Below are 22,553 nucleotides of genomic sequence, written 5' to 3' on the forward strand. Positions count from 1 at the left end.
GAAAATGCTTTTAAAAGGTTAAAAAAAGCCGCGCAATCATCAGAGCCTTTTTTAAAAAACTTTTAAAAGCATTTTTTTACAACCTATTTGGGAAAAAGGTGCGTCTTATACTCCGAAAAATACGTTATTTACTCACCAAAATCAGATCTTGAATCTAATCCCAGTGCCATAGGTAAAAGTGTGATTGGTAACAGCTTCCTGTTTTGTGTAACGCGAGCGCTTTCCTTTTGTCGCGCAGGTTGGCCTTTTCCGAAAATCTGGAGTCAAGTCAAGAATCCAGGCATTACGACAGATGAACGAGAATGCAATAGGCAAAGTGAACTATGAAGGCCAGTCTGCTTACGATGTGGCCGACATGCTCAAACAGTATTTCCGCAACCTGTCGGAACCTCTAATGACCAACAAACTTTCAGAGACATTCTTACAAATCTACCAGTGTAAGTCACTCATGTTCGTCGTTTCAGTCGTTCCCAAATAACTCCCCTTTCCTCTGGCCCAGGCAGAGGAATTATTTTTAACATAACTTGTAGTTTTATTGGGTTTTATGGGTTTTTACTTTTATGCATTTTGTTTGATTATATACATTGCCCAGAGTCACTATGAGAGATGGGCAGCTGTACAAAAGGGATGAATAAATAAGTCCTTATCAGGTCAGCCAGTGTTGCTGTTTTAATAGGTAACTTTAATCCATTGATTGATGGAGACATTATCATTTCCAAGAATATATATTCCCGTGGATTTACGTTCCCCTCTGTAAGTATTTCCCACCTCCAAGAAGACTTTACTATGGGGGTTTGTAACTGAAGGTAACTGAGCATGAAGCAGACTCCTTGTCCCGGCAAAAAAGAAACTTTTTATTAAGTTATTATGAATTCCTCTCATTCACATCCAGCAAAGTCTTTCAAGGGAGAATTTACAGTCACAGACCTTATCTGGCTTGGAGAGCTGCCAGGCCGATATTTTCAAAACTTGGCAAGGAGTCACGAACCAATTAAGCGAACTAATTGTCTCCTGAAAACTCCACTCCCCTTTTGCTCCTCTTTTATTTCTTTTGGGAGGGGCCGTTCATCGTCCACCTGTGGCCTTACTCCCAAGTCGACCCTTGTTCTTTAGCTGTTCCTTTCGTCTGGCAACTCTGTGCATGTGCACACGGGGAACAGGCTCCAGCTGTTCATTTGCCTTACTGATGTCTGACTCTGAAGCCAACTGATAACTGGCATACCGCACTAGCCCCCTCTCTGACTCAGATGCAGAGCCCTCATCAGAGTCTTCCCCAGACTCCAGGACTGGCCCATGTTTCTCCCCAACCTCCTCACTGTCTGAATCTACTGCCAGGTCTGCTGGCAAGCCATAACATATCTTTCCTTTAGTGTACATTAAAGTGTACCGAAATATATCAGCTTCTCTTCCAACTTAGTTCCCTTTTATCGAATTTTATGCAGTAAACCAAGGCAAAGTGTGGCATTAGAGTATTTGTTGTGCCCTGTAACCAAAGCATTGTGTGATGGTCATATCTACAACTACAGATTCTTTTCTTTGCTCTGTCATAGTTCATCTGTTTGTTGAAGTGCAGCCTGAATATTTTGTCTGGTCAAATAAGGAATAGATTTAAGGCAGTGGTGAAATCCAATTTTTTTTTACTACCGGTTCTGTGGGCGTGGCTTGGTAGGCGTGGCAGGGGAAGGATACTGCAAAATCCCCATTCCCTCCCCTCTCCAGGGGAAGGATATTGCAAAATCTCCATTCCCACCCTACTCTGGGGCCAACCAGAGGTGGTATTTGCCAGTTCTTCGAACTACTCAAAATTTCTGCTACCGGTTCTCCAGAACCTGCTGGATTTCACCCCTGATTTAAGGGCTACTTATTTTAACTGGCTTTCCAGTTGAGGAATATAATTCACTGCTGTATCTTTGATTTCAGTTCTTGTTCGATGGAGTTTATAATGATAAAAGTATCTGTTGCTACGCCTGGTTCATAAACTGAACAATCTAATTTGTGAAATCCCTTTTTTAGCCGTTCTGCTGCTCTCCCAAATTAAATTCTAAATTTAACTCTGGCATATTCAGGGCTTTGTTTTACCCTTGAGTCTCTGGCTAAGCAGGAAATACCTGAGGGCAGTTATGCTGTTGACCCCCAAAAAAAAAAATATGAACATTCTTTCATTGACCATGAATGGTATGTAGCACACTAAAGGAAATTGCTTGAGACTAAAGTCAAAAATAGCCAAAGTTAAAGAGTTTGTTTTGGGATGCATTCATGCTGCATGGGTGGAAAATCAGTGAGCTGATGAGAGGACTGCTAATTTTGTGCAGATGTGCCAAAAGACCAGCGCCTCCAGGCAATCAAAGCGGCCATTATGCTTCTACCAGATGAGAACAGAGAAGTCCTACAGATTCTTCTGTATTTTCTGAGTGACGTCACAGCTGCTGTGAAAGAAAACCAGATGACGCCAACAAACCTGGCGGTGTGTTTAGCACCTTCTCTTTTCCACCTGAACACCCTTAAAAGAGAAAATTCTTCTCCAAGGTGAGTCTCCTTATTGGTTCTACCCGGGTTCCAAAACTAGCGGGTTGCTACCCCGTTGAAGAAGCTTTTGCTTTTAACTCTGTGGCTCTTTTTGGGGTGGGGGGTGGGGGGAATGTATCTATTAAACTGCTTTGTATTTAATTTTCCATCCTGAAAAAAATTATAAGATAATTGGTTTTATTTATGTAGGGCTATGATTTGTAAGCCACCAATTGCAGAGATTGGGGATACAGGTGGCTCAGTGGCTAAGACGCTGAGCTTGTCGATCGAAAGGTCGGCAGTTCAGCGGTTCGAATCCCCAGTGCTGCGTAACAGGGTGAGCTCCCGTTACTCGTCCCAGTTTCTGCCAACCTAGCAGTTTGAAAGCACATAGAAAATCCAAGTAGAAAAACAGGGACCACCTTTAGTGGAAAGGTAACAGCATTCCGTGTGCCTTTGGCATTGAGTCATGCCGGCCACATGACCACGGAGACGTCTTCGGACAGTGCTGGCTCTTCAGCTTTGAAACAGAGATGAGCACTGCCCCCTAGAGTCGGGAGATGAGCACCGCCCCCTAGAGCCCCCTAGCTCTCTGGCTTTGAAACGGAGATGAGCACCACCCCCTAGAGTCAGGAACGACTAGCACATATGTTCGAAAGGAACCTTTACCTAATTTCAGAGCCTGAGCATTGCATGTTATCATTCCCCTATGTCATCTCTCAGTTCTTTTACCAAAGAAATTTACCCAGCATCTGTATGTGAAGGTTTTAGAATTGTAGAGCTGGACGGGACCTCAGAGGTCTTCTAGTCCAGCCCCTGTTCAAGACAGGAGGCTTATTCCATCCCAGTCAAATGGTTATCCAGTCTACATTGATATTTCAAAAATTGATCAAAGCCTGATCAAAGAGGTTGGTTTTGGCTCGTGAATTATCTTAATGTTATATAAAAATAAACAACAATATAGTCCGATGAATAAAAACTTGAAGGAAGTCTCATTGTCGTGAGTGGTGTTTGATAGGTGGTTGTACAGTAGTGGCCAAAATTGTGGAAACCTTTTAGGAAAAGTGTATTTTCTAAAACTAGCTAATAACGCCACTTTTTTTTTTAGTAGTACCATAAAATTATGTATCAATGGAATGATAATTTAATCAAGAATGTAATGCAATAACTTTTATGAAGGATTTGCTATTAGAACAGCAGTTACAGTATAAAAAAGAAAAATGAAACACATAGAAAAAATGAGATATACAAAAATTATCCCCATAGAAAAAACGAGATATACAAAAATTATCACATCAGTTAATAGTTGGGTAACCTTTAGCATGAATTACAGCCTTACAACGTCTTCCCATGAAGTTAACCAAGTCTTTTAGTTCTGTAACTGTTATCATGTGAAACCAAGATTGAATGATGGTTTCTATTAACTGGGTTTTATTGCTGGGTCACTTCTGACTATCAAGTTTCTTTAGTCGGCTCTATAGATTTTCAATTGGGTTAAGGTCTGGGCTATTCCCAGACCATTCCAGCAGTGGAATATAATTATCTTAAAACTCCCCAAAAAAAGAGTGGTGTTATTAGCCATCAAACCTCAAAAATACACTTTCCCCAAAAGGTTTCCACAATTTTGGCCACTACTGTAGGTGGTTTTTAATGTCCATATAAGATTGCAAAGGAGATCAATGGAGCTTACTTCTATTTCAGTACATATAGATGTGGATTATGAGAACATTAATCAGGGTCATTTCCATCAGTTATACTACCCATGACAAGTAGAAATCCATGAGACAAGCTGAAAATAAATACACTTGGATGCAGAAAATCAGATATAAAAATAGGTTTTCGATGCAGTCCTTAGCTTTTGCTTTAATTATTCATTTACATCCCAGACTATTAGTGCATTCTGATCTCCTTTTATTGATTAGTCTTGTTCATTCTTTGACAGGGTAATGCAGAGGAAACAGAGTCTGGGAAAACCAGATCAGAAAGACCTAAATGAGAATTTGGCTGCAACTCAAGGCCTAGGCCACATGATTGCTGAGTGTAAGAAGCTTTTCCAGGTGAATATTTGTCTATTTGTTCATTTTAACATCTTGAACTAGTATTCTGTAGAGGTTGTATCTTTGTTCTTGGCACCTAATGTTTTTTTCTGGCTGTTGCCCCTGCTGGAAAGCAACATAAGGACTTACAACGGGCAACCGTCAAAATCTGCACTATTCCCACTTCAAAATAATTTGTGAACTCTGTGTGTGTGTATCTGTCTGTGTATGTGAGTTTGGGTTTCTGTGCTTGCACTTTGGTGATGGTAGAACTACCGTATTTTTCAGAGTATAAGACGCACCTTTTCTCCCCCCAAAAAAGAGAGTGAAAATCTGGGTGTGTCTTATACTCCAAATGTAGCCCGTCCAGCTTCTCAAACGGAGGTTTCAGAGGCTGAAAAAAGCATGAGAAACGGAGCTTAAGAAAAAAAAAGCCCCAAATGGAGCTTTTTTTCTGCAGCTGTTTTGGAGGCTTTCAGAGGCAGAAAAAAGTTTTTTCTGAAATGGAGTTTCAGAGGCAGAAAAAAAAAAGCAAAAAAAAAAAAAAAGCAAGGCACAGAGTTCACAACCAAGGAACCTGTTGCTAAAATTCACCTCTGGGAACAGCTGATTGGGGGAATTCTGGGAGGCCAATCCACCTGCCAATCAGCTTTTTTCTTATTTTCCTCCCCAAAAACTAAAGTGCATCTTATACTCCAGTGCGTCTTATATGCCGAAAAATACGGTACATCATATTTCTGGGGAGATTAGATATGGTCCTGCTGTCACTGAAATGCTACAATATTAATTACAGCCACTTTCAGAACAAAGAAAAGAAAGCAAATGTTGGCTCATCATGTGAACCTCCAGTTATTTACTCCCTGTTCTATTCGTTTCCTAACTCTTAGATCCCAGAAGAAATGAGCAGATGTCGGAATTCTTATACGGAACAAGATCTTAGACCTCTCAGCTTTGAGGACCTGGGACAAACTAACAACTCGGAGTCTGCTAGTTACCATTCTTATATCCAGGACTGTATGGATGATTTTTTCAAGGAAATAAAGGATAAATTTAAGGGCTGGGTCAGTTGTGCCACGCCAGAACCAGCAGAACTTGCCTATAAAAAGGTATGGTACATTGGCATATTTCTAGCGTTTGTGCATAGATTTTAACAGACCAAATTTAATGTAAATGGTTAATATTCCTTCAGTCTCATGCATTGTCTTTCTGTAATCTTAGATCATGCATAGATGTTTGTGTAATGCATGCATTCTAAGACATGGCATGTTTTATTTTAAGACTTTTCTATCATTCTTCATTAGAAGAACTGAATGAAAAATGAAGGTTGTGGCAAATCCTAACATTTTGATTTGTGGTTGTCATGAGTCCACCACTGACTTAAATATTACATCTATAAAGTAATCCAATACACCACCAACAGTAGACCATTCTCTGATACCTAACTCAATCCCTCTGGCAATTCCAGAAAAAAATGTGGAAGGTCTAATCAATAGGCAAAAGATCAGAAAAGCTCCAGGGCCAGATGCAGTGACGGAAACTCTTCCATTCCTGAAGAAGCTTCTTGGATGAGAAACGAAACGTCTTCAAAGAAAAAATAAGAAAGTCCAGTTGCCTCTTGAAAAAGCACCTTTGGGACAACTATGACCTGGATCAGAAGTCTCCAACCTTGGTCACTTTAAGGCTTGTGGACTTCAACTCCCAGAGTTCCTCAGCCAGCAAAGCTGGGAGTTGAAGTCCACAAGTCTTAAAGTGACCAAGGTTGGAGACCCCTGACCTGGATGATTGAGACTCTCCATAGACATTCTTGACGGAAAGCCTGTGCTAAACAGCTGGCCACTGTCTTTACTTAGATTTTTAATAAATCAGTGGCGGTGATCTATATCCCTTCTTGCTTTAAACGCTCTACCATCATCCAGGTTCCTAAGAAATGTCCCATCAGGGAGCTAAATGACTACAGACTGGTTGCTCTTACCTCCGTATTCATGAAGACCTTCGAGATGCTATTGCTGGCCCACCTGAAACTCGTCACAGATCCACTGATAGACCCCTTCAGTTTGCCTGTCAGTTTGCCTCTCTCTCTCTCTCTCTCTCTCTCTCTCTCTCTCTCTCTCTCGTCGTGTACCTGCATTGTAGTTCTCCGTGTAGAGTTGAGAAGACTGATTGCTTCTCTGGTATGCCTACCATGTGTATGTTTGCATATAGAAGTCATGTATATAAACCATTGTTTGTAATGACAAAACCTCTGTGTCCTGTATTTGGTGACCAATCCCCAGGGCCTTTTTTTGAGGACTTTAGCTCAGCATCCAATACCACCATCTCAGAAATTCTCTAAATTGATCTAGCTTACTATATCTGCTCATATTTGTAGGTGAATAATCAGTTTTTTTGACAGATAGGAAGCAACAGATGAGGCTGAAAATTACATCTAGTACCCGAACAGAGAGTATAAGTGTCCCTCAAGGCTGTGTGTTCTCACCATTGGTCTTTTCCTTCTACCAATGACTACCAAGGAAACCTCTGTTAAAGTTCTGAAATTTGGAGATGATGCAACAGTTGTCGGCCTCATTCGAGATGGTGATGAACCTGCATACAGATGAGAGGTTAAGCCACTGGTCCTGTGGTGCAGCTGTAACAATCTGGAGCTTGAAACCGTAGAGATGAGAGTGGATTTTTTTTTTATTTGAATTTATATCCTGCCCTTCTCCGAAGACTCAGGGCGGCTTACACTGTGTTAAGCAATAGTCTTCATCCATTTGTATATTATATACAAAGTCAACTTTTATTGCCCCCAACAATCTGGGTCCTCATTTTACCTACCTTATAAAGGATGGAAGGCTGAGTCAACCTTGGGCCTGGTGGGACTTGAACTTGCAGTAATTGCAAGCAGCTGTGTTAATAACAGACTGTTTTAGTCTGTTGAGCCACCAGAGGCCCATTTTAGGAGAAACTCTTGTGTTTTACCACCTCTTGTCACATTGGACATCATAGTATCAGCAGCAGAGTCCATCAGATTTTGGGATTCCCAGGATTGGAAAGGCACAGTTACAACTCATTAAAAAGGCACAACAAAGAATGTTCTTCCTCAATTTGCAAACTCAAATGGATTGCAAAAAACAACAACAATTGCAACCAGCCTGACTTCCATTCCTGGTCCCACTCAGGAAATTCAGGCTGCCCCAAGAACTGCTGATACAGTTTTACAGAGGAATTGTTGAGTGTGTCATATATACCTTCTATAACAGTCTGGTTTGGTACCAGGCACAGACTCAAATGGATTGCAAAAAACAACAACAATTGCAACCAGCCTGACTTCCATTGCACAGGTCAGAAGGAGAGCTGAGAAATATCTATAGACCCTCACATCCTGGACATAAACTTTTCATCTTCTCCAGACCAAAACAACTAGACACAAAGGCATTTTTTTCCCTTGGACCATCACTCTGCTGAATATCTAATTCTCACAGTGCTGTCTAATGTCTGGGCATATTTACCCTTGTAGTATGGCTGTAGTATTAACATTATCCTCCTTATTATCTTCCTTGCTACCCCCTCTTGTTGTTGTTGTTGTCATCATCATCACATTCTTTTGGTGTGCATGTACACTGAGAGCTTCTGCACCGGAGACAAATTATTTGTGTATCTAATCTAATGCCTTGGTAAGGCCACACTTGGAATATTGCATTCAGTTTTGGTCGCCACAATGTAAAAAAGATGTGGAGACTCTAGAAAGAGTGCAGAGAAGAGCAACAAAGATGATTAGGGGACTGGAGGCTAAAACATATGAAGAACGGTTGCAGGAACTGGGTATGTCTAGTTTAATGAAAAGAAGGACTAGGGGAGACATGATAGCTGTGTTCCAATATCTTAGGGGCTGCCACAAAGAAGAGGGAGTCAGACTGTTCACCAAAGCACCTGAGGGTAGAACAAGAAGCAATGGGTGGAAACTGATCAAAGAAAGAAGCAACTTAGAACTAAGGAGAAATTTCCTGACAGTTAGAACAATTAATCAGTGGAACAACTTGCCTGCAGAAGTTGTGAGTGAATGCTCCAACACTGGAAATTTTTAAGAAGATGTTGGATAACCATTTGTCTGAAATGGTGTAGGGTTTCTTGCCTGGACAGGGGGTTGGACTAGAAGGCCTCCAAGGTCCCTTTCAACTCTGTTATTATTATTATTATAATCACACTTGGCCAAATAAAATATTCTAATCCATAAATATGACAATCTCTCTCTCCCTCTCTCTCTCTCTCTCTCTCTCTCTCTCTCGCTCTCTCTCGCTCTCTCTCGCTCTCTCTCGCTAAATAAGGCTGTTGTTGGTATCATTTTGTGCACTCTGTTCTCCAAACTGGCTGGCCCAAAATTTTCATTGCAATATAGAACAATCAGAAATGACTTGATATTTTGTTTTGAGTCAGTGCGGTTCCATTTATCCATAATCATGATCATTCAAGAAAAGGACTGTTGCAATAAAGATGATTAAACTCTTTAGCAACGATGTACTTGCAGGTTTGTGAAGGTCCACCTCTACGGCTGTGGAAATCCGTGGTTGAAATCCCTGCGACGCCTGAAGAAGTATTAAACCGTATCGCCAAAGAACAGCATCTTTGGGATGAAGATCTTTTAGACGCTAAAGTCATTGAGACTTTGGATAGCCAGACGGATGTTTATCAATTTGTACAAAACAATATGGCGCCACACCCAGCAAGAGACTTTGTCATCCTCAGGTAAACTATACAGACTGTATCCATAAAACATCTTTCTTAACATTCAGCAGCTGGGAATAAAAACGCATCTGGATAAACTTGCTCATCTTCCTTTCACCCTCATCCATTCTTACAGAAGTTGTGCTTGATTCTAACAGGACTTGGAGAACCAATCTCTCTAAGGGAGCATGCGCGCTCTTAGGTTTCTCAGTGGAACATGACCGTGCGCCCATCCTTGGTGTCAGAGTGAATGTGCTGTTGTCCAGATATCTTATTGAACCTTGCGGGATAGGAAAATCCAAACTCACATATATGTGCCGAATTGATTTAAGGTAAATTTTGTCCTCTATTTTCCTTAGGTTGGGCGGGAAGTTCGATCTCTAGAACAGGGGTCTACAACCTTAAGCACTCAAAAGAGCCATTTGGACCCATTTCTCACAGAAAAGAAAACACTGGGAGCCGCAAAACCTGGGTGGGCGTGGCCAACTCGATGTCACTCACTTCCACCAATCACATGACCCCCCCCTAGCCACACCTACCCAGCCGGTCATTAGGGAAGAGAACCGGTTGTTAAAAAACACCGGGAACCACAAAACCCTTCTGACATCTCTCTCTCTTTCCCCCTTCCTCCCCCCCTCTCCCCACCCCCCGTATCTCTCTATGTCTCTCTCTCCTCCTCTCTCTATATCTCTCTGTCTCTGCCCAGGCTGCTTCTCTATCCCCCGCGGTCACTCTTAGCTTCTCAGGCCAGACAAGGAGTGACTGGGAGGGGACGGTGAAGGGCGAGGCCAGCCAGTGGTGGGAACACTTTTCAGGGAGCCACAGCAGAGGGTCCAAAGAGCTGCAGGTTGCTGACACCTGCTCTAGAATTGTTTGGGGAACAAAAAGTTACAGTGCCCAAAACTAATTATTGTATATTGTAAGACAGCATAAACAACAGTGACCTCCAGATATCTTGGATAATCATAATTCTCTATATGGTCATTGGCAAGGGATTGTGTATATTAAAGACCCCCACTTCTGAAGGGCACTTGCCACTCCATGGTAAAAAAGCCAATTAAAACTAATTTGGTTACTTTTGATTACTAATCAGCATTGTTGGCTTATTGATACTAATGGTTCCAAAGAAATATCCCTTGTTACCTGACTTGGCAATTTACTTTTTTTAAGAACCTTTGAATAAAATTAAATGTTGTTTAATGTTGTTTAAATGCCTTAAACAACAGAAACCATGCTTCTGTTTTTGAAGAATGCATTTGGGGCCAAAGTCAGGCCAGAGGTAGTATTGTAGATGTTCCTTTAACAAGGGCAACACGTTCCTTGGGAACAAGAGCAGATGGAACAGAGCAACCTTGCTTGTTGCCTTCTTTTGTTTGCAATTAATTTGTTTACCTGCTTACTGTACCACGGCTGCCTTTTTATTTGAGTGCCCACAGCATGCTTTCAAATCAGCTCAAAAGATTTGCTTACAAAAAGATGGTTTAGTCAGTTTTTGCAAATTGTGCTTTTCGAGGTCTCTTTGGGAACCTAAATGGAGATTTTTGGGGAAATACATAATATTCTAAAAGGCAATCTTTCCTTAACTCAGCCTTACTACCTACCCCTTTGGTTGTTTCTATTCCATACTTGTTTAGAATAGAGTAGAGTAGAGTAGAGTAGGAAAAAAGAATAGAATAGAATAGAATAGAATAGAATAGAATAGAATAGAATAGAATAGAATAGAATAGAATAGAATAGAATAGAATAGAATTCTTTATTGGCCAAGTGTGATTGGACACACAAGGAATTTGTTTTTGGTGCATAAGCTCTCAGTATACATAAGGAGAATAAAATACATTCATCAAGAATAAAAAGATACAAAACTTAGCGATAGTCAAGGTTACTAATAAGCTATCAAATCTTACTAGGAAACAAAAACAGTATAATTGAAAGATACATGCAACATGGTTATAGTAATAAGTGGGAAAAGATAGATACTAGAAAGGAAGAGATGAATAATAGTAATACAATCTTAGTAAATTATTTGACAGTGTTATGGGAATTAGTTGTTAAGCAGAATGATGGCATTCAAGGAAAAACTGTCCTTGTGTCTAATCGTTTTGGTGCGCAGTGCCCTAAACCAGGGGTCTCCAACCTTGGCCACTTTAAGATTTGTGGACTTCAACTCCCAGAGTTCCTCAGCCAGCTTTTCTGGCTGAGGAACTCTGGGAATTGACGTCCACAAATTTTAAAGTGTCCAAGGTTGGAGACCTCTGCCCTAAACCGTCTTTTTGAGGGTAGAAGTTGTAGCAATTTATGTCCAGGATATTTGGAGAAAACCTATCTAAATCCCATCTTTTCTTTCTTTGAAACAGGGGACACAAGCCTGACTGGTACACAAAAGCATTTGGGCACTTGTGCGCAGCTGAGGTTGTGAGGATTAGAGACTCTTTCCTTAATCAAAATCTTGAAGCTAAGGAAGCAACATCCAGGTGATGGATCAAGTGGACCAGCACAGCACCAGCCTATCTAGAGATTTTGAGGGAAGGTTGATTATCCACCCTAGGACGGAACAGATATCCATTAGGTCCTGAAGAGAAACATTCTGGAATGGGTTTGAGATTGTCCATCAAAATCCAGTGACAATCCCTAGTGTTTTTTAAAGCTGCTTTTTTTTTGTCTGTGTTAGGCCTATAGTGTAGATCTTAACTGGAAAATTTTGGATGGTGCAACTTTTTTTTTTTAAAGGTAAGATTAATGTTTGCTTAGGTGCTGTGAATTGCTTCTGAGAAGCAAAGCTCTAAGACTGAAATATATTTCTGAAATATAGTGAAAATTATTCATTCCTATATTACGTTAGCTTTTTATCTATGTATCTGTATGTCATTTGTGGAGGGACTGCAGCAGCCACTGGATTTGGTGTGTTCCTCAAGTGGATTTTCGCGAGAGTAAGTGAAGGAAGGTTTGCACGAAGGTGAAGGTGTGAATGATTGTCTAACTTGTTGACTGGAGTATGAAGAGCCAAAATGGCAGAAACAGAGTGTCTGGTACACTTGGAAGGCATTGGGAAGAATTTAGCAGGTGGGAAGAGAATCGGCCTAGAATTTGACTGAGAGACCCATTACGAGCATCAACTCTTCATTCCGCTGAGTTCTTATTATTCATATGTGTTTCTAAAAATTGAAAAGTGTGGTCTACATCAGCCAGGTCAAAGAATGGTGAAAAGCAGAACACTTGAAACTTATTTTAAAAATGCCAGATATATTTCAGTGTGTGTCTTTTGTATGGCAGTAATTTTGTATGTGCTTCCAGTTGAAAGGTCTCAGCTTTTCATAGCTGCCCCAGGAGAATACTGGCCACGCGTTGGCCACGCCCAGACTTCATATTGCTTGGAATACTTTCTTAACAATCTGTAAAGAGCATCTCAAGAAAATGTGAATGAAGTCACTTTTCCTACCGCTTATTCTTTTAATATCCGTTCATATGTTAAGATAACAAATAGAAACCTAAGCAACATCTTGGTTTAATTAACATAGGAATAAATGCTTGTAGTTTGACAACAGGGCCAAAACTCCTTTCTGTAGCTGGAAAGGACAACACTGAAAAATATTCATAACTGGAACATTATAAAGTTCTAAAATGTTTCCGCATAGCAGATACTCCTAGGAGTTATTCATATAACCCATTCCATTGTAATCATATAACCTCATTTATCGACAAGGTTTGGAGGAAATTATCCCCCAAAATTAGAAGCAATGTAGTTGGGTAAAAACAAATATTCGTGCCACAAAATTATAGGACATAATGCAAAGAACTGCAGGATAAGATAAACGGATTAAAATGACCAAGGGTTCTCTGGTGACCTTTGTATAAGACATCCCAGAAGTATAAGCTAGAGCAGAGCTGTGGTAGCAGTAGTAAATGAAAATAGGAAGATACATGTAGAATGTTGTCATTTTACCAGTCTAAAAACTACAGATTAGTTATCCAATGTTTGGGGGGGAATGGAAGGGAGTCAAATTATTATTTTGCATGTAGTATTTGTCAACAGTTTCTGCACATCTTAATGAGCATTATTAGTAAGGAATCTTTTTAAAAAGATTTTAGAGAATGACACTGTTTCAGTAATAGATTTTACTGTAAATACAACAAAGCACAGGGAAGATAAATATTGTCCTTCCTTCCTTGTTACAGAATATATGTATTTTATTCCAGTGCATTGGCTGATATGAAGACTAAAAAATCATTGTAATCCATGCTGTTAAATAACATTTCTGTCATGTAATTCAAGGGTAAAAAGCAGGACTTCATGTCTTGTTGTGAATCCAGCCCTTACCCCTTTCCAAATCTGCTATGGTGCCCCACTACAAAAATCACACTCTGATTGACGGATGCAAGTCTCAGGTGTGAATGCTATGAACTAAAACGAAAGATTATTTATCTGTATATTTGGAATAAAATCATTGTATGGATCCATTTGGATAACTAAAACCAGCCCCTCATAGCTTTAAATTACTGCCAAGATGTATGTTGTCACCAAAGATTATGTGGAAATTGGCACTTGGCGTGCTTTGTTCATTCAGAAAAGACCTGTGCAATTTTCACCTGGTCTTCTTTCCCAGCCTTGGGACTGTGGCATATTTAGAAGAAGCTCTTAGATACCATTGACAGTATTATTATTATTATTATTTTCATAGAGTGTTTGAGATTACTTTTGAGAGTATTGGGAAGAGCTCTTCCTAATTCTTCACCTGTACTATGCCTTGGGTAGCTTTGGTCTCGGTGTTCAGTCTATAAGCAGTGTTATGTCAAGAGAGGGACTATATGGTAGGTTAGAATTCTTCCTTGTATACGCTTCAAAACAGGGATCTCCAACCTTGGCAACTTGAAGACTTGTGGACTTCAACTCCCAGAATTGAGTTGGAGTCCACAAGTCTTCAAGTTGCCAAGGTTGGAGACCCCTGTTTCAGAAGACAGTGTCCTTCAAGATCTTCCTGTTCTTGGGACAAGCATGCTGCTCTGTTCAAAGAAATAAATTATAATTACAAGGGACACCATCACCAGAATCAAAAATAGACTGGTACTGACTGTTTCAGGGAAACAGGAAGGGGGAGTGCAATGGGGGTGAGACAGGAAGTGTCCTAGGTTATATCTTCCCATTACAGGTAATCCTTGACTTATAAACATAGTTGTGCCTGCCAATTACAATTGTAAACCGCAAGTGATGGGACCTGGGAGCCACATAGCAAATGCTTGCAGGCATTAAGCGAATCTGTTGTTCTCTGTGGGCAATTTTTTTTCCTGGAAACTGCAAGTAAATTCCTGTTTCCAGAAAAAAAAAGTCATAAATTACAGTCACCTGATTGCAGGACACTGCAAACAGCCATGTGGCCGATTGCCCAAAATGCTTCAGAACTGGGTCGTAAGTTATCTTTTTTTTGGGGGGTGTCCATGGTAACTTCGAATAATTGCTAAGCAACCAGTTGTAAGTTGAGGACTACCTGCTTTCCAAATGTTTTGTACTTCAAACATGAAGCGTAGTCTTAGGCTGTAAGGCTCCTTGATCTGATGCCCTTCAATTGCCATTTGCATCTGGAGGGCAACAGGTGAATAAAGGCAGCCTTATTCCTAGCTAAAGACCCTGGCAGTCATTCCACTGATGTCCTTGTAAAATGTGTTGCCAGGTGAAGGTTTTAGGTATTGTGCCATTTACAGTTCTCATCAATAGGTGAATTGTGTATTCTTTGTATACTTTTCATTTCTTTAAATATGTAAAAAAAAATATGTTGTACATACCATTCTGTTGTAAACGTGTTCACACTTTATTGTCCAGCATAGATAAAGCATGGAGATAATTATTTAAGATGTACTTGTATTTATACCTCAGATATTCTTTGAAGGAGAGGCAGGGTGTTTGTAATCTTAAGTTTGGCTGTCCTTTCCTCCAGTGTAAATATGTTCTACACAACTGAAGAAAAAAAAAAGATAAAAGAAGAAAAGGTTTATAGCTTGCTATTATATGCCCGTACAGAACATAGTCAATAAATGCACTATTAAGTGTTTGTGTTTGTGTGATATATTGAATTCTTCTCCATTTTCTGTGGCCTTTTGCAACTGTAGAGTCTACCCAAGAAGGAAAAAAAGTGGCATTTGATCCATGGACCAGATGTCTCAAATGTGTCTTACCATACATGCAGATCGTGTCAATGTACGTTGTTGTTGTTTTTTTAATCCTGATGTTGGAACACACAGTTTGTTGTAGATATTTCTAGTGTTGTTCAGCTTCCTGTAATCACATCCTCTTTTAACTAGCAAAGTCCTTTCCAAACTTTAAAGGAACAAAACCCCTCTTGAAGTATAATCCCATGCAGAGGTTTGAACAGGCGAACAAGCTTGTAAAAACAGCTCTTAAGGCCTCCACTTGAACAATTTAGGGCTGTCCGTGCAGGGTTTTCAGTTTATCCAATTGCATAAAGACCCAGATAAGCAGGCTACATCCTCATTTTTTTTTTAGTTCATCAGAATAATAATGTAAGAGCTGTTTAAACAAAAATTGTTCAAAAGCACAAAGGAAATGCTGCTGGTCTGTCCAGGAAATGCGAAGGTTCCTTCAAAACAAAAGACAAAAAGCAGGGGGAAGTCCCCCCAGCGCTAAACTGGTGAAAGCAAAGGAAGGAAGCCAAAAGCAGAGCTTTGGTCTTTGTCATTCTCAACGGGGTAGAAGTACGGTATTGAGGAAGGTCAACTACAAAATGTTAGAAAGCAATCACTAGAGAGAACAACCGTTTTTTGTGCCCTGGAAATAAGTTCCATTTGGGACATTCTGGTTATTTTTTTTTAAAAAAAAAATCATATATAGCCACAGTCACATGCTTACACATCATTGGAGGAAGATTCAAGCGGGGGAAATCCAAAAAGTCAAGACAGCTATGGCTAGGTGATTATAGCCCTGCCTCTTTTTTTTAATTAGGGTGAAGGTAAAAAAATAAAATCGTAAGATTCTAAGAAGTTCCTTTCCTCCAGTTCTGTTGACCTGCATTTAGACTTTTAGCGGATTTAATCCCTTAGGTGAAGACACAAACTAGGCTGAAGATAACAGTAACTAACAAGAATATCTGTATTTGTTTATTCACTTCTAACTAGCTCCTCTTCACCATCACCAATCCCTTTCCGCTTATGACTGTATGACTGTAACTTTGTTGCTGGCAATCCTTATGATTTATATTGATATATTGATCATCAATTGTGTTGTAAATGTTGTACCTTGATGAACGTATCTTTTCTTTTATGTACACTGAGAGCACATGCACCAAAGACAAATTCCTTGTGTGTCCAATCACACTTGGCCAATAAAAATTCTATTCTATTCTATTGTCTAATTAGGATTCTTAAGGAGGCCGAGCCTCAGTTGTATTTCAAAGGCCTTTGAGAACAATTTTGCCAATGAAAATAGATGTAGAAATAACAGGCATCCAAGGGACGCTGATTTTTAACCCTCAGTACCGACAGGCTGAGGCCTTCTGTAAAACCAGCACTCAGTCTGTAAAACAACAATTTTCCAGTGTATGCTGTGCTGTAATTTTGCTTTCACAAAGAAGATGGAATGAGTCAGGTAAGAAATATGATAGCCCCCATCTTTCATATTGTCAATAATTGGGAGTCCTGAATGGTGTGTTATTCGTACCAGAAGCAACTGACAATTCTGTCAACCAAGAAAGACAGAATAAAAGGATCCAAACTGATGCTGTCTACATGCATTTGGATTGCCACGTTCATACCCCTTGCCATGCTGGCCAGTTCCAAACATACCCTGTTTCCTTCAAAATAAGACATCCCCTGATAATAAGCCCAATCGGGCTTTTCGAACGCATGGCAATAAGGCCAAGCGCTTCTTTCAGGGTTCAAAAAAATATAAGACAGGGTCTTATTTTCGGGAAAACGCGGTATAAGCATTGCACTCCAAGGTAGCTAGATGTACCACGTTGCATCGCCTATCCTCAAATCAGATGATAGGAATTTCACTAGCAAATGATCCGCAAAAGAAACATCTGTCCATTTGTACTGACTTCTTGACCGGGATGATTACTCGTTATGTTTTCCTGCCAAGTATCATATCTTCTGAAGGAAATTCACTAGAAAATTGGCTGTCTGTCAGGCCTGGTTTTTTTTATGCTGTAGCTAATATGGTGCACAATCCACTGCTCTTCCTCAATAGACTGAGTGCCCTCTAGTGGAAAACAAGCCACCCAACCTTTCTGAAACGTTTACTCGCCATTTCATAACTCTTGTGTGGAATTGTTCGATGCCTGAATAATTGCCCCTGGATGTTATAAACAGAAATAAAATCAGCAAACGTGTCTATGAGCAGAAAGAGAAACGCTGGTTCTCAAATTTTGTTAAAAGGAGTATTTTGTGAGCAGTTGACTTCACCAAATGCATTGAGTGGTTAGACCAGTGCTTTCCAACTTTCTCCTTCGTTGCCTAGAATAGAATAGAATTTTTTATTGGCCAAGTGTGATTGGACACACAAGGAATTTGTCTTGGTGCATATAATAATAATAATAATAATAATAATAATAATAATAATAATAATAATAATAATAATAATAATAATAATAATAATAATAATAATAATATTTTAATTTGTATACCGCCCTTCTCCCGAAGGACTCAGGGCGGTGAACAGCCAAAATAAAATACAAAAGAAACAATACATACAATACTAAAAAACAACCCTTAAAAAAAACATCTCTCAGTGTACATAAAAGAAAAGATACGTTCATCAAGGTACAACATTTACAACACAATTGATGGTCAATATATCAATATAAATCATAAGGATTGCCAGCAACAAAGTTACAGTCAAAGTTAAAATCCTTATTTTAATAGCAGTAGAACTTTGACTTATATACCGTTTCATAGCCCTCTCTAAGCAGTTTACAGAGTCAGCCTCTTGCCCCCAACAATCTGGGTCCTCATTTTACCCACCTCAGAAGGATGGAAGACGGGTCAACCTTGAGCCTGGTGAGATTCGAACTGCCAAACTGCTGGCAATTGGCAGTCAGGAGAAGTAGCCTGCAGTACTGCACTCTAATCACTGTGCCACCACGGGTCTAAATATCCCTGTAGTTATTGGATAATAGGTTTGTGTGACATTAACCACCCCACCCCCAAAAAAAAAACTTTTACCCAATTTTGGTTAATTTACTTTAGGAACAAAGTCTTTCTCTTAGGATATTTTCTGAGCAAAGCTGTCTGGGGAATTCTGGGAGTTGAAGTCCACCAGGCTTAAAGTTGCCAACATTGGAGACCCCTGCTATACTGTATTCACAAAATAAGATAGTCCTTGATTTGCAAAAAAAAAATAAGGCCATAAAGTGAGGCAAAACTCAGTAACATCCTTGTTTATTCATGGAAATTTGGGGTTCAGTTGTGATTGTAAGTTGAGGGCTACCTCTACATTTTAAATTTTACCTCATAATAATCTTAAATGCAAAGAGATCAGGTGGGAAAGGACCAACAGAGGCCACAGCAAGAGAGCAGTTATATTTTAAATCATGTGTGCTGTTTATTCATTTGAAGTATATACAGCCTACTCCTATGCCCAGATTTCAAAGGAGCAAGCATTCAAAGACTGTGTTGGGATATGTCACTCTTGCATAGGCATGGCATACAATATCAACTTCACTAGATACACTTAACATAGGTAGGTCTTTGCAGCTGTTTTGACTGGCAATCGACAAGGCAAAAGGTAACCTTGAGATTGGGTTGGCTAGTAGATGTGTCACATTAAAAGGAAAGTACCAAGTGTGATTGGACACACAAGGAATTTGTCTTGGTGCATATGCTCTCAGTGTACATAAAAGAAAAGATACCTTCATCAAGAATCCTAAGGTACAACACTTAATGATAGTCATAGGGTACAAATAATCCACATTTCCCCACTGACCTAGGACAATATTTTGTCTGTATTTTTAGTTGCAATTTAGACCTTATGTGCGTCTCCTATATTTTTTAGGTTAAGATCTTAGTGAATAGGAATTTGTAAAATCAAGTAATGTTGGGTCTTTATAGTCCAGAAGAGGGCCCTCTAAAATCAGCTTCTTGAACATTTATAGCTCTAGACATATTTCGGTCACTGTCATTCCTAATTTGCAACTTTTAGTGCACCAGCCAATTTTTTTTTTATGATGACAATGCAGAATTATTCAGTGGGAGTCTTCCAATTGTGTTTGAATTTCAACCCCATTTTCTGACCTGTAGACTTAAGAATTTCTTAGATACATGTTTTTTAAAAAATTGAAGCTTTGTTGTATTTTAATGAAACAAAATACAAAATACAGACATTCATGATCAGTCTAATATATACATTTTATTAGTTACCATAGAATCACTGAAAATCTGGACATTTTGAATGAAATGATGTTTAACTTTTAAATGACAGTTAAGACAGTCACAGAATAATATTTGGTACGAAGTTGGCAATTAAGCTATTGAGAATTGCTACTCAAAATACATGGCAAGAAGTTACCCAGTAATGAACTGGCATTTGAGTTCTAAATTTTTAATAGCTTGGATGAAATGTGCGATGATATTTCTGTCATTCTGAGGTGCACAGCAGTATCTTATAGTGTGGTATCCAGTGAATTTGGACTATATGAATTCATCACTACAAATGCAATTTCAAGAATAGTTGCCTATCATTTGGATAAAATAAGAAGTCTAATTCTTCACAAAAGGTGCCAATTATCTCCATATTAAAAGATGCACAAAGCAGACACATGATGAAGAATGATTGAGAACATTTGCCACAAAAAGCAACTATAGTTTTGACGGGCCACCAACCGGTGCCACCAACTTGAATCCTCATGGCCCCTTGTCAATACTGTTTGCAGAAAGCCAATCCAGCCTCCTGCTTACAGAATAAATATCACTATTCTCGTTTCATCAAAGGCAATCATGTGGAAGAAAGATTCCAAAAGTTAAAATTTGTTCACTCTGACCAATGGTGTGTTGTATTTATTGAAGTAGCAGGACAGAACAGAAGGAGATGACTCAATCAAGATGGATCATTGAGAGAGAGGGAGGCTGTTTGGGAAAATGTTACTTCCTGAGCCCAACTTTAAATGCTGATAATAGCCTACAAAGACTAAAGATCTCAGCCATTATTCCCATTATTGTGTTTTACTGTAATTTTTTTAAAAACTAGCCCAGAAATATACTCTTACATGCAGGGGAAAGTAGTGTGAGGGAAAAAAAACAAGATGGCAGACAAAATTTACTCCATTTTTACAGGCAGCACAAGTTAATAGATTTTTTTTTTTAAAAAGTGGGTCTTTACAGGTGGGGCTCCATTTTTAAAAAATATATATCTATGCCAGATTATTGTATGCTAGAATAACTATTGTTTGCCACGATAACTAAGCCAAACTAGATCTGTTAGGATGTGAAAAAGAATGCTTCAGGAATATCATCACTAAGAGCCGTGGTGCAGTGGTTAGAATGCAGTACTACAGGCTAACTCATTGTTCACTCCAGGAGTTCAATCCTGACCGTCTCAAGGTTGACTCAGCCTTCCGTCCTTCTGAGGTCAGTAAAATGAGGAGCCAGATGGTTGGGGGCAAATATGCTGACTCTGTAAACTGCTTAGAGAGGGTTGTAAAGGACTGTGAAGCAGTATATACTGTAAGTCTAATTGCTATTGCTACCGACTTCTAAAAGCTGGAAGGCATTAAATCCTGAAATGGTCCATCTCCTGGAAGCGTGTGACCATGAGTGCTATACATGCGTACACATACATGGTGATGTCAGGAATAAGTAGAATCTCCACCCCATGCTACTGAAATAGCATCAGAAGCTAAAGAAAAAATATTTAAAACAGTTAAGTATCATCGTTGTGTCACCCCATAAAAATGGTTTGCTAGACATGGCCTAGTTGCCATGAAGAAGTATACAAAAATATTTGATGGGTTGGCAGGGTAACACACGATGGCCTGGTTTGCCCATAAAATGAAGTCAGTCAGTCTCAATTTGTCTGTCTTAAGATCACAATTCCTAAGGCAGGGTGATAATTTCCACATTTTCATGTTCTGCCAAGCCAAAAACTACAAACCCAGGATTATTTTTTTTAAAAATTTAACACAGTGGACGGCATCTTTTCCACACTTGTATTCTGATTTGTGTTCTATTTCTGTACCAAAATTTTGTATCTTTTAAACTTCAGCAAGGTCTAATATGAGATTTCAATATTTTCCTTTTGAGTTTTTCTTAGCAAATTCCTTTCATTCAGGGAGGTAAGATGGTTTTCTGACATTCACGGGCATGTTTTGTGAGTCAGGATATGGAGTCAACGCCAGCACAGCTCAAATGCAACAGGTGAAGTCAATGGTGGTATCGGAGGACACACATTTACACAAGCAAGCAATAGCAACTAGAATACACTTCTGTCATTATAAATGGCCATTTGTAAAAGATACAGAAATCTTGCATCTCACAATTAGCTGACGTATCATGCAGTTCACAAAAAAAGCAAGAACTCCCATTTTGATTACAAAGCCGAGAAGCACATCCTTTGAGGTATAGACATAATTTCAACAAAATTATTTTAAGAAATTTGTTTTTGGATAGAAAAGCACTGGCAATCTTGAGTGTAAAGTAGTCCTCTTATATTTATCCTAATTGTAATTTTAGCACCCCAGAAGGAGAGTCATTATCTACGGAATAACTAAACAAAGAAAACATTATCCTTGTTTAAAAATCAAATCCACCCACAAACATACAACATTGCCATCTCCAACTTTATGTACCGAATGGATCAATTTCTCTCAAATCTTTTTATTTCATAACTACCCTATGGAAAAAAAGACCAGGTGAAAAAGGCAATTGATATGTAGACATGAGGTTAGGGTTTTGGTTTAGTGAGGAACTAAATGGAAAAAGAAAAATCAAATGTTAAATTTAGTCTTCAGTCTAAAAGAAAACAATTTAACAAAACAATTCAACCAGGATTTTCCCAAGTTTATGGTTAAAAATTTAAGACAACCTAGGCAACATATATGTAATAAACGGCTCTTCAAGTATCCCATCATGGCTGCCATCTTGATTTTTTTTTAAATCTCTTCTTAATTCAATACAAGAAAAAAAACAGAATTCTACATATTTTCTACTATGAGAATGGATAAACTGTTGTGGTAATTAGGACAAAACAGAGTTTATATGGCTTTGAACATGGCTTGTTTTTTTGACTGACGGTATCTTTTAAATTCTGGTTTCTGGTCCAGATTTGTTTCCATATATCTTACTTCAGAAAAGTCATAATCCTAAATTTAT

The 22,553-nt window shown here is 39.1% G+C and overlaps 1 protein-coding gene across 4 annotated transcripts in view; it reads left to right on the forward strand.

Annotated features, from left to right (window-relative positions):
* DLC1 (DLC1 Rho GTPase activating protein) overlaps positions 1-15,286 on the forward strand; it is a 390,319-nt gene extending 375,033 nt beyond the window's left edge. For all 4 annotated transcript variants that reach the window (XM_058193746.1, XM_058193744.1, XM_058193745.1 and 1 more), the window contains 7 exons: positions 239-437; positions 2,313-2,526; positions 4,448-4,562; positions 5,429-5,647; positions 9,049-9,266; positions 9,404-9,577; positions 11,600-15,286. In XM_058193746.1, coding sequence (XP_058049729.1) covers positions 239-437; positions 2,313-2,526; positions 4,448-4,562; positions 5,429-5,647; positions 9,049-9,266; positions 9,404-9,577; positions 11,600-11,720 — 1,260 coding nt within the window. In that variant the 3' untranslated portion in view covers positions 11,721-15,286. The remainder of the gene's footprint in view (positions 1-238; positions 438-2,312; positions 2,527-4,447; positions 4,563-5,428; positions 5,648-9,048; positions 9,267-9,403; positions 9,578-11,599) is intronic.
* Positions 15,287-22,553: the final 7,267 nt, after the last annotated feature.

This window comes from Ahaetulla prasina, chromosome 8 (assembly GCF_028640845.1).
Source record: "Ahaetulla prasina isolate Xishuangbanna chromosome 8, ASM2864084v1, whole genome shotgun sequence".
Lineage (NCBI taxonomy): Eukaryota > Metazoa > Chordata > Lepidosauria > Squamata > Colubridae > Ahaetulla > Ahaetulla prasina.